The sequence below is a fragment of the Eurosta solidaginis genome, chromosome 4 (genome assembly GCF_040869045.1).
Source record: "Eurosta solidaginis isolate ZX-2024a chromosome 4, ASM4086904v1, whole genome shotgun sequence".
Taxonomy (NCBI): Eukaryota; Metazoa; Arthropoda; class Insecta; order Diptera; family Tephritidae; genus Eurosta; species Eurosta solidaginis.
In genome coordinates, this window is record NC_090322.1 from 163,557,028 (window position 1) to 163,570,466 (window position 13,439).

At 38.4% G+C, this 13,439-nt stretch overlaps 1 protein-coding gene across 5 annotated transcripts in view; it reads left to right on the top strand.

Moving 5' to 3' along the window:
* Nucleotides 1-13,326, top strand: part of LOC137250569 (proton-coupled amino acid transporter 1) — a 43,080-nt gene extending 29,754 nt beyond the window's left edge. For all 5 annotated transcript variants that reach the window (XM_067783612.1, XM_067783614.1, XM_067783615.1 and 2 more), the window contains 4 exons: nucleotides 817-1,177; nucleotides 6,904-7,370; nucleotides 7,461-7,636; nucleotides 12,311-13,326. In XM_067783612.1, coding sequence (XP_067639713.1) covers nucleotides 817-1,177; nucleotides 6,904-7,370; nucleotides 7,461-7,636; nucleotides 12,311-12,555 — 1,249 coding nt within the window. In that variant the 3' untranslated portion in view covers nucleotides 12,556-13,326. The remainder of the gene's footprint in view (nucleotides 1-816; nucleotides 1,178-6,903; nucleotides 7,371-7,460; nucleotides 7,637-12,310) is intronic.
* The last annotated feature ends 113 nt before the right edge of the window (nucleotides 13,327-13,439 follow it).

A 13,439-nucleotide genomic window follows, 5' to 3' on the forward strand; every position in this document is an offset into this window, starting at 1 on the left:
AATAAAATCAATTTTACAAAAATTATTTATCATAAATCAAAACCCGTTAAACCTATCATAACGTAATTCGGCAGAGAGGTTGCCCTTACTACTGGAAATGCTTTGATGACTAAGCAATTTTTAATGCTGCGGGAGCTGTAACTCTAAGAAAAAATAACGGATCGTATTAAGATTGGGTACAGATATTTTCCTTATAGCAGGAAAGAATCAGGACAACATTCTAGGTGTATTATTTACTAAATAATCAGGTTTTTTTGTGTTTTCCAAAATGTGATATATATAAAAAGTGGGCGTGGTTATCATACGATTTCGCTTATTTTAAATAGCGATGAGAGTTGAATGCCAAGGAACCCCTATATCAAATTTCAATAAGATCTCTCAATTCCTTTTTTCATCCTGAGCTCTTTAATATAAGGAAGCCTATATTTATCTCGATTCGTTTATGCCGTTACGATCAACCGTTATGTTACCAAAGTTCATAATATTGAAACATATCGAAAGCTTTAAGTTTTAGGTATGTTTCCTTAAAATGCAGATGTGGAAATAAATATGTTAAATAAACAGCAGCGTAAATCCAACTTCGGTTACACCTGAACTTAGACTCCCTTACTTGTTTGGTTTTAGTTTGTGTTTAAAATATGCCTCAGCAGGATTAAAAAGTAATTTAGGTGAAATGAACATTCAATTGAAACTCATTGAGTACATAATGTTGGGGTACACCCGAACTTAGACACCCTAACTTGTTTGATACGTTTTCTTATTTTTTATTACTTTTTATCTTTGTTTTAATATATACCCACTTGTCCTATTTTTTAGTAATCTGGCAACGGCGACACATCTCTTCAAGGGCAATGTGGGCGCTGGTATTTTCGCTATGGGCGATTGTTTCAAAAATGGCGGTTTAGTTGGCGCTACTGTACTTTTGCCAATTATATGCGTTATTTGTATTCATTGTGATCGTTTACTAATATTTGCTTCGATCGATATAGTGACGAAGACACCCGGCGTGGAATTGTACGATTACCCAGATACCGTGGAGAAAGTATTTGAATATGGTCCAACGTCTTTGCGAAAGTTTTCAAAGTTAATGCGAACAATTGTCGAAATGTTCCTGTGTGTGACGCAATTTGGATTTTGTTGTATTTACTTTGTTTTCATCACGGAAAATTTCCATCAGGTTAGTAAGGCAAAAATAATGAAAATCGAATATATAAAATTCTTCTGTCACGGTGTTAGAGGCTTAACTCCTCCGAAACAGCTGAACCGATTCTCATGAAATTTTGTGAGCATATTCGGTAGGTCTGAGAATCAGCCAACGTCTACCTTTTTTTCGCTACGTGCCTAGGGTCTTGAGATCAAAACGTGGACCCGGGTACCTCTAGAATGTATTTATACAATATGGATATCAAATGAAAGCTGTTGATGAGTGCTATAGTACAGGCTAATTTTCATACAACTGGGAGGCTAGGGTCTCGAGATAAAGCCCAAAACATGGACCCGGATACACCTAGAATGTGTTTTTATATAATGAGTATCAAATTGAAGCTGTTGATGCGTGCTATAATACAGAGTAAGTCTTATACCGCTGAATGACTAGGGTCTCGAGATATAGGCCAAAACATGGGCCCGGATACCCCTAGAATGTGTGTGTATTATGGATGCCAAATGAAAGCTGTTGCTGAGATCTCTAAAGTTCATTGTGATATTCGATTTAGCCGCATCAACCTGGCAAAACTGATAAATATGCATGCGAAGCCGAAATAAAGACAAGAATTAATAACACCCACATACCTATTTAAATACGTCCTTTTCGATTTGCCTGAAATTTCGCATATAAATTTGCCTATATTAGTATTTACGATGTTATTTTCCGGGAAGTATACCAGAGACGGACTGGGAGTGGGATTAGGACTAGGACTGGGACTGAGACTCGGAATGGCACTGGAACAAAATACATACCACCCTCTGGGACTGGCAATAAGAGATGAAGAAGAAGGAGAAAAACTTGAGAGAAGAGAAAAGAGAGAAGGAGACTGAGAAAGAGATAGAATGAGACGAAGATGGAGATGACGCGAAAAAGACGGAGGGAGGAGTGAATAAAAAGATTAGGAAAAAGTGTAGAGGGGTAGGGCAGAGTTAGACGGAAAAAGCTTATTAAAATGTATGCAGATAGGCCAAATTTAGGGCAGAACAACGTCTGCCGGGTCTGCTAGTATATACATATATTTTGGCAGGACTTGGCAAGGATGGCGGAGGTCTCAGACTATGATCTAGTTGGGAGAACACCGCGCTGCTTAATGAGGCGGGGTGCAGTTCGATTTTTATACTTTGGGATCGCAAGGAGCAGGGTGTTCTCATCTGCCTAACGCAGAAGAGGCTGTAAGATAAAAGATCTATGCAAAAGAACATCCGTAGAGCAGATTGGCAAAGACCTTCCCTATAAATCAAATGCATGCTCGCAAAAATCTTCATAGCGGTTTGAAGACCAAGAAAAATAAAAAAAATAAAACAAGTAACGAAGGCTAAGTTCGGGTGTAACCGAACATTACATACTCAGCTGAGACCTTTGGAGACAAAGTTGTATTTTTCATGGATACATACAAATGGTAATACTAAAAAGTGGAGAAACTTGCCTTTGCTATCTTCCTTCAGCTATCAATTCGTTTTATTTGATTTTTTTTTTTTAAATGTAAAAATTTGAACGCATTTCTTTATCATATTTTTTTAAATCGCCCTTAAAATATTTTCGAAGCGCTCTTAATTATGAGTCCGATTAGAGTCCGAAATTGTAGACCAAGAGTGACGTTTTTTTTCCTTTGTCAAATAAGGGAAATAAACCATGTAGGAAAATGAACCTAGCGCAACACTGGAATGTGTTGTATGACATGAATATCAAATGAATGGTATTAAAGAGTATTTTAGAAGGGAGTGGTGGTAGTTGTATATGTGAAGGCGTTTTCGAGATGTCGAGCAAAATGTGGACCAGACTGATCCAGAACGTCATCTGCCGGGTACCGCTAATTTATTTATATATGTATGTAATACTACGAACAGCATTCCTGCCATGATTCCAAGGGCTTTTTATTTCGCCCTGCAGAACTTTTTCATTTTCTTATACTTAATATGGTAGGTGTCACACCCATTTTACAAAGTTTTTTCTAAAGTTATATTTTGCGTCAAAAAACCAATCCAATCACCATGTTTCATCCTTTTTTTCATATTTGGTATAGAATTATGGCATTTTTTTCATTTTTCGGTATCGAATAAGTGGGCGTGGTCATAGTCGGATTTTGCCCATTTTTCGCACCAAGATAAAGTGAGTTCAGATAAGTACGTGAACTAAGTTTAGTAAAGATATATCGATTTTTTCTCAAGTTATCTTGTTAACGGCCGAGCGGAAGGACAGACGGTCGACTGTGTATAAAAACTGGGCGTGTCTTCAACCGATTTCACCTAGAGACAGTTATCGTCATAGAAGCTATGCCCTTACCAAATTTCACAAGTATTGGTAAATTTTTGTTCGACTTATGGCATTAAAAGTATTCTAGGCAAATTAAATGAAAAAGGGCGGAGCCAAGCCCATTTTGAAATTTTGTTTTATTTTTATATTTTGTTGCACCATATAATTACTGAGGTTCAATGTTGACATAATTTACTTATATACTGTAAAGATATTAAATTTATTTTGTTAAAATTTGACTTTTATATTTTTTTTAAAGGGGGCGTGTTCGTCATCCGATTTTGCTAATTTTTATTTAGAATACATATAGTAATAGGAGTAGCTTTTAAATTACATTCTTTTAAAAGTGGACGGTGCCACGCCCATTGTTCAAGATTTTACTAATTTTCTATTCTGTGTCATAAGGTCAACCCACCTGCTAAGTTTCATCGTTTAATCCGTTTTTGGTAATGAATTATCGTACCTTTTCGGTTTTTCGAAATTTTCGATGTCGAAAAAGTGGGCGTGGTTATAGTCCGATTTCGTTCATTTTAAATAGCGATCTGAAATGAATGTCCAGGAACTTACATACCAAATTTCATCAAGATACCATAAAATTTACTCAAGTTATCGTGGGTAAATGAATTTCTTTTTTCGCCCAGATCATTTTGATATATAGAAGTCTATATCTATCTCGATTAGTTTATGCCGTTACGGGGTAGCGCTATGCGAGCAAAATTAATATAATCTGTGAGCTCTGCTCAGCTGAGTATAAAAAAACCTGAGGCCTGTGTGCTACTTCCACTTCTGTATAATTTCTACACCTCGAAGCTCCCTTCCCCACCAAAAGGAGTCGCCATTGTTTCCTACACCATGTATTCTGGTATGGTCGCCAAGCTTAAGAAATAAGCTGGAGAATCTGGCAGGCCTGTGAAAACACTGCGCTCAGAACTGCCACGGGATGTCTTTTTATGACACCAGTTACGCAATGAGGCAGAAATGCTCCTCATAAAGGAGTGAAATGTAATTCTGAACAAACAGTTTCTGTTAAATTTCCAGATATTTGGGTATCCTATCGGACAACTGTTTATGCGGAGCCGCTTCCCAGAAATATAAGGAAACATTTGTATAAGCACTACGAGTGATATGGCAGAACGGATTTCATGCTGTTCGTAGTTGGCGTAAATTTTTAGAAAAAGAAAAAGCAGAACACCACAAATATTAAGAAAAGTTCGACTTTTTTGCGTCGTCGATGGTTTTCCTCGCCTGTTAGAGGCTTAAACAACTTCTGCGGTAGGCATGCCTGTGTGGAGTGGGGAGGGGCCATAATTAAGAGGAAGGTGTGCAGGGGCACGCCACAGGGGGGTGTCCTATCTCCTCTCCTCTGGGTTGTGGTAGTCAACGAGCTTCTTGTGGAGCTGGAAGCCAATGGTTGTCGGGTGGTTGCCTATGCAGATGACCTCGCTATCCTAGTCAGAGGCAAATTTCTGGGCGCCCTGCGCGATGTGCTTCAGGGCTACCTGGATACTGTGGCTAGGTGGGCTGAATCATGTGGATTGGCGGTCAACCCGGGAAAAACGGAATTGGTCCTTTTCGCAAGAAGATATAAGGTGCCCGATTTCAGAACTCCCTCGATTGGAGGGGTACCGTTGGTACTTTCTGATAGGGTTAAATATTTGGGGATTGTTTTGGACAAGAAACTGTCCTGGAGACCCAATGTGGAAGATCGGGCCAGGAAGGCCGCCATTGCCTTGTACTGCTGCAGAGGAGCTATCGGAAAGAGATGGGGCTCTCGCCAAGAATAGTACACTGGCTTTATTAGATGGTGGTCAAACCGATTCTGCTATATGGGGTGCTGGTCTGGTGGAAAGCACTGGACACGGCGAGCACCTCCAAAATGTTAGTGTCAGTGCAACGGACGGCGCTGATCGGTATCAGTGGCGCTCTCAGAACAACGCCTACCTTGGCACTGAACGTCATGCTGAACATATACCCAGTAGATATTGCGGGAAAGGCGGCCGCGGCAAGGTCGTTGGTCAGGCTTCGTGATATGGGATATAGACTTTCTGACCGCGGACACTCTAGCCTTCTTACCAGTTTCGACTTCATCCCGGACAGAACGGACTACTGTATGCCGATAACAGCTCCCTATACAACCTTCACCCCAGTTATTCCAGAGAGAGAGGATTGGGGAAGAGGAATTATCTGGGGCATGGTTAACTTGTTCACGGATGGGTCAAAGCTGGATGGAAAGGTTGGTGGGGGGGTCTTTTGTCAAGAGCTAAATTTAAGCCGCAAGTTTAAGTTGGCTGATCACTACAGTGTATTCCAAGCGGAAATTGCTGCGATTAAGGATGCGGTGGATGGAATGCTATCCAGTGCTACCACGGTTAGGGAATTTAACATCTACTCTGATAGCCAATCGGCTATCAAGGCCTTGAGCTTAACTACAGTGCGATCGAGGGTGGCCTGGGAGTGCCTGACCTCGCTTGCGATTGCATCGAATTATTTTACAATTAAGATTATCTGGGTCCCGGGCCATAGTGATATCCCGGGTAACTGTCAAGCGGATCTCTTAGCCCGCATCGGTACAACTGAACCGGATGAAGATGGCTGTAGAGACTTCGGGATCCCGCTGGCCACCTGTGGATTGCTCCTCCATAGCTGGGCCTCGAATCAGCTCAGCAAACGTTGGGCGGATACCACGTCTTGCAGGGTAGCAAGATCTTTCTGGCCGAAAGTTGATGGCAGGAGGTCTGCTGAAATAATTGGGTTCACTAAGGCTCACCTAGCAATGGTCATTGGGGTTTTGACAGGGCACTGTCCCATGGGTATCCATGCGGTACGTCCCAATATACTGGAAACTCCATCCTGCTGCAGCTGTATGGAGGATGATGAGGTGGAATCACCAAATCACTTTATGCTTGATTGTCCAGCTTTTGCCAGAATTAGGCGAAAGTACTTCGGTCGCGACTCACTTGGATCTCCCGAGGATATATCCAAAGTTGAGATCGGTATCATTCGGAGCTTTATCGTTGCTACCCAACGATTCTCTAAGTAGCTGGATCTAGGTCACCGTTATTTTTGGTGTATGTGGTATCACAACGGACCTTCGTGTTGTCCAAGTGAGCTATCCTTATCAGGGCAGCTACCACCTAACCTATCCTATCCTATGCCTGTATTAACAGGCAAGTAAAATCCACGGACCCGAAGAGTTGAAGGGTCAAAAAAGCGCACCCGAACCAGTTGGGCTACTACCAGAAGGTGCTAGCACTGCAGTGCACCTCATTCATTTCCGCCCCACATCCGCAACATTCTCCTTAGCCTTCGCGGTGGGTTTTTGAGCTAACAACAATAAAAACAAGCATTCCTATATCCGCGTAACTTAACCCACATTGGATCCTTTAGTAATTGTTCCTATTAAACATATATCTAATAACTATCTACGCTTTATTATCCTTTAGGTTCTGCAACAGAATGGCATCTATATAGGTGAGACGACAACAATGACCATCCTTCTTCTACCCGCTATGCTGCCTTCGTTACTCACCAATCTCAAATATATTTCACCCGTCTCAATGTTTGCTATTGTGTGCATGCTTTTTGGTCTCTTCGCTACACTCCTAATTGCAATAGTTGCACTTGCGCAAGGTGAAGTTCCGTCACTAAGCGAACGTCATCTAATTACAAATGGTCCACAAATGGCACTCTTCTTTGGTACTGCAATATTCTCATATGAGGGTATAGCTTTGGTCTTACCGTTACGTAATAAAATGCGAAATCCTGAAAAATTTACGAGTACGTTTGGTGTATTGAATTTGACAATTATGGCTGTGACGACGCTACTGATATTCACCGGACTCGTAGGATATTTACGTTGGGGTGAAGATGTTAAAGGTAGCCTGACATTGAATTTGGATCCTAATGACATGTAAGTTCATATATAGAATTCCTGATACATGGAAACGGAACGGGAGAATATTGAAATATTAATTAAATGCGTTCCTTGCTTTCATTGCAGCATGTCTCAAATTGTTAAAGTATTGGCAGCAATCGGTGTTTTCCTTGGCTATCCAATACAATTTTTCGTCCTGATCACGATCATTTGGAAGCCTATGAAGGGAGGCTTTGACGTCACGCAGAACTATCCCATTACTATGCAAGTCCTTTTACGATTCATCTTAGTTTTGGGAACATGTAAGTAACGTCTTTTATAAATTATTTTTAGAGTAGGTTTCTGAACGTACGGTTAATAGGAAATTTATGGACAGAAATTATTAGATATTCTGTGACCTAAAAAAAAATAAAAATTAACAAATGTAAGGCGCCATAACCTCCGAAGAGATTTTAGGCCGAGCTTCTCTACCAATTTGCGTCGAGCTACATTTTAATTTTTCTTACAAATTGGCGGGATGGGAACTACTTGTTTTATGCCGACTCCGAAAGGCATCTACATGGCAGAAATACACTCGTAGTGCTTGCCAAACACCGCCGTGGGGTGACCCAGCTTAGACAAATTTTCTTCTAATTGAAAAAAACTTGTTTCTAAAATTTTGATGTTGCTTTTCCCAGAGCGTGAACCCGGGATCTTTGGTGTGGTAGTCGGAGCACGTTACCATCACACCACGGCGGTCGCCAATGTTGACATAACTGTTGAAAAAGTTTTGACCAGACAATGAGAAACCGGGCCTTTATTTTTGAAAATATTTACTTATGTGAAACTACTCGTAAGACCTCCCATATCCTTCACGATTGGAAGTTCTTAGTTAATGATGCGAAGTTAGTTCCTAGAAACACTCGACGAAAGGGGTACTTTTTTATCCGTAGCCCTGAATTTAGGCTCTTTCGGGCTAACGGCAAAATCGTTAGAGATAATACTTTAGTAATGGAGTGAGTTCGGATAATTTGCATTTGAACTTTGGTTTACCAAAAACCTAGTCGAGATATTACAAAATAGTTCCCCGCTAAATTCACATTCAATAATACAGTATTGTAGCCTCGTTGTGGTAATTCATTTTAAGCTATGTCGCGAACTTCGCCTAATCTATGATGCCATACAATGTAGTTCATTCATTCAAGCTTCAATATTATGGACTAAGAGACCGGAAAATTCTAAAATTTCCAACTAAACACCTGCACATGGATCATTAGCGTGGAATCTTAGCATAAATCTTTGTATGAAAACTTTTATAAAGAATTTCAGTCTCAAACTCTTACTCCCGCCCTCCCAACACACAGAAGTTGGACGGTGAAAATATTTAATATCACCATGTTTAGGGTTATATAAAAGGAAGAATCCTAAGAAGCTCTTTTGCGTCTGCGAATACCTAAAAGGCAATGCTGAGATATACGGGATACACAAAGCGACGACTAGTTCAATTATCCGAAAAAGATTTTTCATCTCTTCAACTGAAGTATGTATTGTCTACAGTTCGCTACTGTAGAAAATTTAAGTTAGGGTGATGACCTTAAGCAGCTATTCGTTGATCGTCTGATATTTTCCGTCAACCTGCTAAGGAGGAATGACTTCTTTGTCACATGTCGGATTTGCATCCAGTATGTTAGCCCAGAGCCTAATTATGTAATCTAACGTCTAAATAGTTGACAACCTTCTTTCGGGCTACATTTACAGGGAAGACGTCAAACCCATTTTCAAGTGGTATGTGCCTTTTTAGTTGGGAGTATAAACTTTGTCTTTTGTTTGCTTGCTGCCCGCTGGAGTGCTACCTTTATCCCTATCTATCTCGGAAACGAGTTGATATGAACACTTCGAACCTTCTAAGTCCTTCCCTACCTCCTTCCGAAAAGAGCTTGGGCAGAGTCGCACCTGCTGAAAATAATTGCAGAGCATTTGTTGGTGTTTACGTAGAAACACTATCCGAAGGTATTATGTAGAAGTGCTGTAGTGGTTCGAGACGGTCCATAGACATCAATCGACATGCTATCTTGGCGTTCGATGTTGTTGTTTTTTTTTTCATCCACAACACTTTCTGAAGGCTTGGGGAGTGTTACGCACTCGGTACGCTCCGGTACTAGCACGACTGCCTTGGGAATGTTTGAACAATTGAGTGTGTGGATTTGTTCGCCTCTTACGACAGGCACCTCATTGAGGCCAGCTTAAGAAAGGGTATAAGGTTCTATTAAGTTCCATAATTTTTCGAATCAGAAAAATATGACTCAAGATCGCTACGAGACTCAGGTCTTTCTCATATAAGACTACTTATTACACTAAACGACAAAATACCTTTTTTCAAGGAATTTCACAACACAAGTTTAAGTTCAGAAAATTACAATTCAAGTTCAGAATTTCCAATTTAAGTTCGGAAAATTATAACTCAAGTTCAGAAAATTACAATTCAAGTTCAGGATACTGCGATTGAATTATGCTAACATGAAGGAGATAGCAAAGAAAAAACCCTTTCCTCTCTTCTCTCTCCTCCTCGCAAGGACATCCAGCTATGTTCTTAGTGTCACAAGCATTGATCTGCATTGAGTATGACAGCAGTGATGACGAAGATATGACCACTTAAACGGTCAACAGAGCGTCCACAATACCCCGCAAGTAACGTATAAGTACTGTGTGCACAGATCAAGTCTTCATCCACTTGCCTCTCGCAACTCTGTTGAGTTCTCCCCTTTCAACTGCTTCCAAACTGTGGAGTCGGCTGAAGTACTTTCATGGCCAGAGCGTCCTCATGCACTTGTTGATTTCTAAGCTCAGTATGTACACGCCTTGGAGTAAACTTGGGGTACAGTATATCCAAGCCACCATATTTAACGAAGGATCAACACTTCCGCCAATAACACATAAGTATTACATTGCGTAGTATGAATTGGAATAACTTTTGAAAAATAACACCCTACTTATAAATTTCTGAAATTAAATTAAAATTTTCTGAACATGGATTGTAATTTTCTGAATTTTAATCTTATATTTCTGAACTTGAATTTTAATTTTCTGAGCTTGAACTGGAAATTCTGAACTTGAATTGGAAATTCTGAACTTGAATTGTAATTTTCTGAACATGAATTGGAAATCTCTGAATTTAAATTGGAAATTTTTTACTTGAATTGTAATTTTCTGAACTTGAATTGTAATTTTCTTAACTTAAACTGAAAAAGGTGTGGTAATTTTCTGAATTTGAACTGAAATTTCTGAACTTGAATTGGAATTTCGGAACTCGAATTGGAATTTTCTGAACTTAAATTGGAATTTCTGAACTTGAATTGTAATTTTCTGAACATTAATTGGAAATTCTGACCTTGAATTGTTATTTTCTGAACTTGAATTGCAATTTTCTTGAGTTGTAAATTTCTGAACTTAAACTGGAAAAGGTGTAGATTGATCCATAAGCAAAAAGTAAATTCCACGATTTATAAATTAAGCTTCCCAAACACAGATATTAGCTTTCAAGGTTCGAGATTTGGGCGCAGAAATGTTGGCGTGACCACGTGCCATCTTTTTTAGCTACAAAAAAAAAAAAAAAAATAGCGGATCTTGTTGTGCAACACATATACTCCCATGCATTTTGACGCACTGAATCTGAATCCGGAGTCAAAATTGACCAAGCAGGTCACGGGTCTACCCTTAGCTCAAAAAAAGCTCAATCGGCATTTATTTTTTCCGACCTGTTAGGCTGAAAATGCATGGAAATACAAGTGTTAGATTACCAGATCCCCCTTAGTTCTTTCAAAGATGTGCCCTTTAATCTCTTCTAATAACACCTCCCAGTTGAAATAAATTGTATGCATACAGGTTGAATGTATACTAAAAGCATGAAAAAGCATGTGAGACTAATATTTTTTGAATTGAAAAAATATTTATTCATGCAAAAAGTATGAGTGCTGTATTAGTGAAAAAGTAGAAACAATTCATTAGTACCCGAGTGGAACAAGTTTTATGCACGCATGAAATATGCATGTTGTATCAATGATCGTATGTTTGTAAAAATACACTTTTCTGAATTTTGTCTGCGCGTATATAACTTAGGACTCTTTGACTTTTGTTTGTTGTCTTGAAAAATTTATTCGTATTTACGAATGCAATGTACTTGAAACAATGCTTTTTTTCGAAAAGAACAGATATAAGTAGCTGATGAGAGAATGGGCAACTTGGAGCAATTAACTGGGAATATATCGAGGATTAATGATGACCGCCGACCATTTGGTGTGGTAAAAACAACTTTCAAGACGGTGAGATTCCACCAACCCGGTAAGAACTGTGCGTGTATTAATGGTCCATTTAATCCAAGTTGATGCCTTCAAGTTGCGTCATCTCTCATCATATCAATGTAATTGTAATTATATATGTAGAATAAATTCCTATTGATCAATGCAGGGATAGTGCTTTCGTACGGATGCAACATGCGTATGGATGTATAAATATTTGTCTAATGCTTTTGTATGCATACGGTATTAATACAACCATGCATACAGCAGTACTTAGTACAAAGGGAGTAATAAAATATGCATGCTTCCTCAGAATCTACATTTGTTAAAAATAAATTAACGTGCATTTATACTGGCATGCAATTCATGTCTCAAATATCGATGTTTCAAGCATACATTTACAATTGGGCTGTAATATACAGAAAACAAAAAATTAACAAGAGAGGAAGACCACGTCAACATTTTAATTTGTTTAATTTTTTTTTTATTCTTATGATGGCTACAGTTTTGAACTTCGAAGACCAATATCTATACTTTGGGGACTAACTTCGAAAACGGGGAAACTGAATTTTTGTTTAGAAATCAATATCTCAACAAAAATTTGTGTGGACCAACATCCCCAGTGCAGTACAGTCAAAGAGGATAAATATGGTAGTGATCTATCCTAAAAATTTTATTATAAAATTGTTTTTCTTTTTACAGTCGCCGTTGCTGCTATTGTTCCAAATCTGAGCCTATTCATTTCGCTTCTGGGTGCACTTTGTTCCACCTCATTGGCATTACTAATTCCAGTATTGCTGGACTTTACGCAGCGCGCTGGAGTACCAAAAGGCTTAACCACTTGGGTGTACCTAAAGAACATAGCGATTATTGGCGTAACTGTAGTAGGTATTGCAACTGGTACTTATCAAAGTATTGCAGAGATAATAAAAGTATTTTTCGATTGAGTGTTGTACATTAAGAACTTAGGTAATCGACATTATAAGTAAGTATGTACATTAATAAGGCGAGACAAAACAAAAAATTAAAAAGCAAAAAAAAGATATTTGTTTTATGTAATAAGTACATTTGTCTGTGGAATATTTTTATCATCGGTGTCACTACAACCGTTCCAAGTGAATTTTAAAGTGTTGTATTCCAGGGTCAAATCATAATCGAAACCAATTCACACAGTATCAAATTTTAAATAAGTAACTAAAATCAGAGAAATATGCAATGAGTGCTGTTTATTGTGCCATTTAAGCCCAAACACTACGGACTCATTCAGTTTATGTGAGGTCCTCACGCATCGGTCAGATCGAACCCAACACCTAAAAGCGCATGGAATGATTTGTAGTAGTGCCGCGGATATGCTTTTATGACAAGGGCAATATGTAATTTTCTAGTAATAATAATAATATTTTGCGTAGTTAGTATGTAATAAAGTAATGTAAAAATGTTACAAATTAAATAAGTACAATATGAATATGTCATATTGATTACTTCATTATAGTTAAGATTTTTTGTTACCGTGATCGTAACACTTATGAAATATTTACTAATTACAAATTTAAGAGACTTTTAATTATTTTTTTAAGTATTTCATATTTTAGATTTTAAGAATCTTTAACTAAATAGTATGTAATTGTGTTAACTACTTATAAGCAATGTGATAAAAAAGTAAATTTTACATACATATAATAATATTAAATAATACAAATAAAAGATAACAACACAGACTAACGACAGTTTTCATTTCATATGAGATAATTGATTTCGAAATTTTACTCTGCTAATCATTCGAAAACACGTAAGGAAGGCTAAGTTCGGGTGTATCCGAACATTACATACT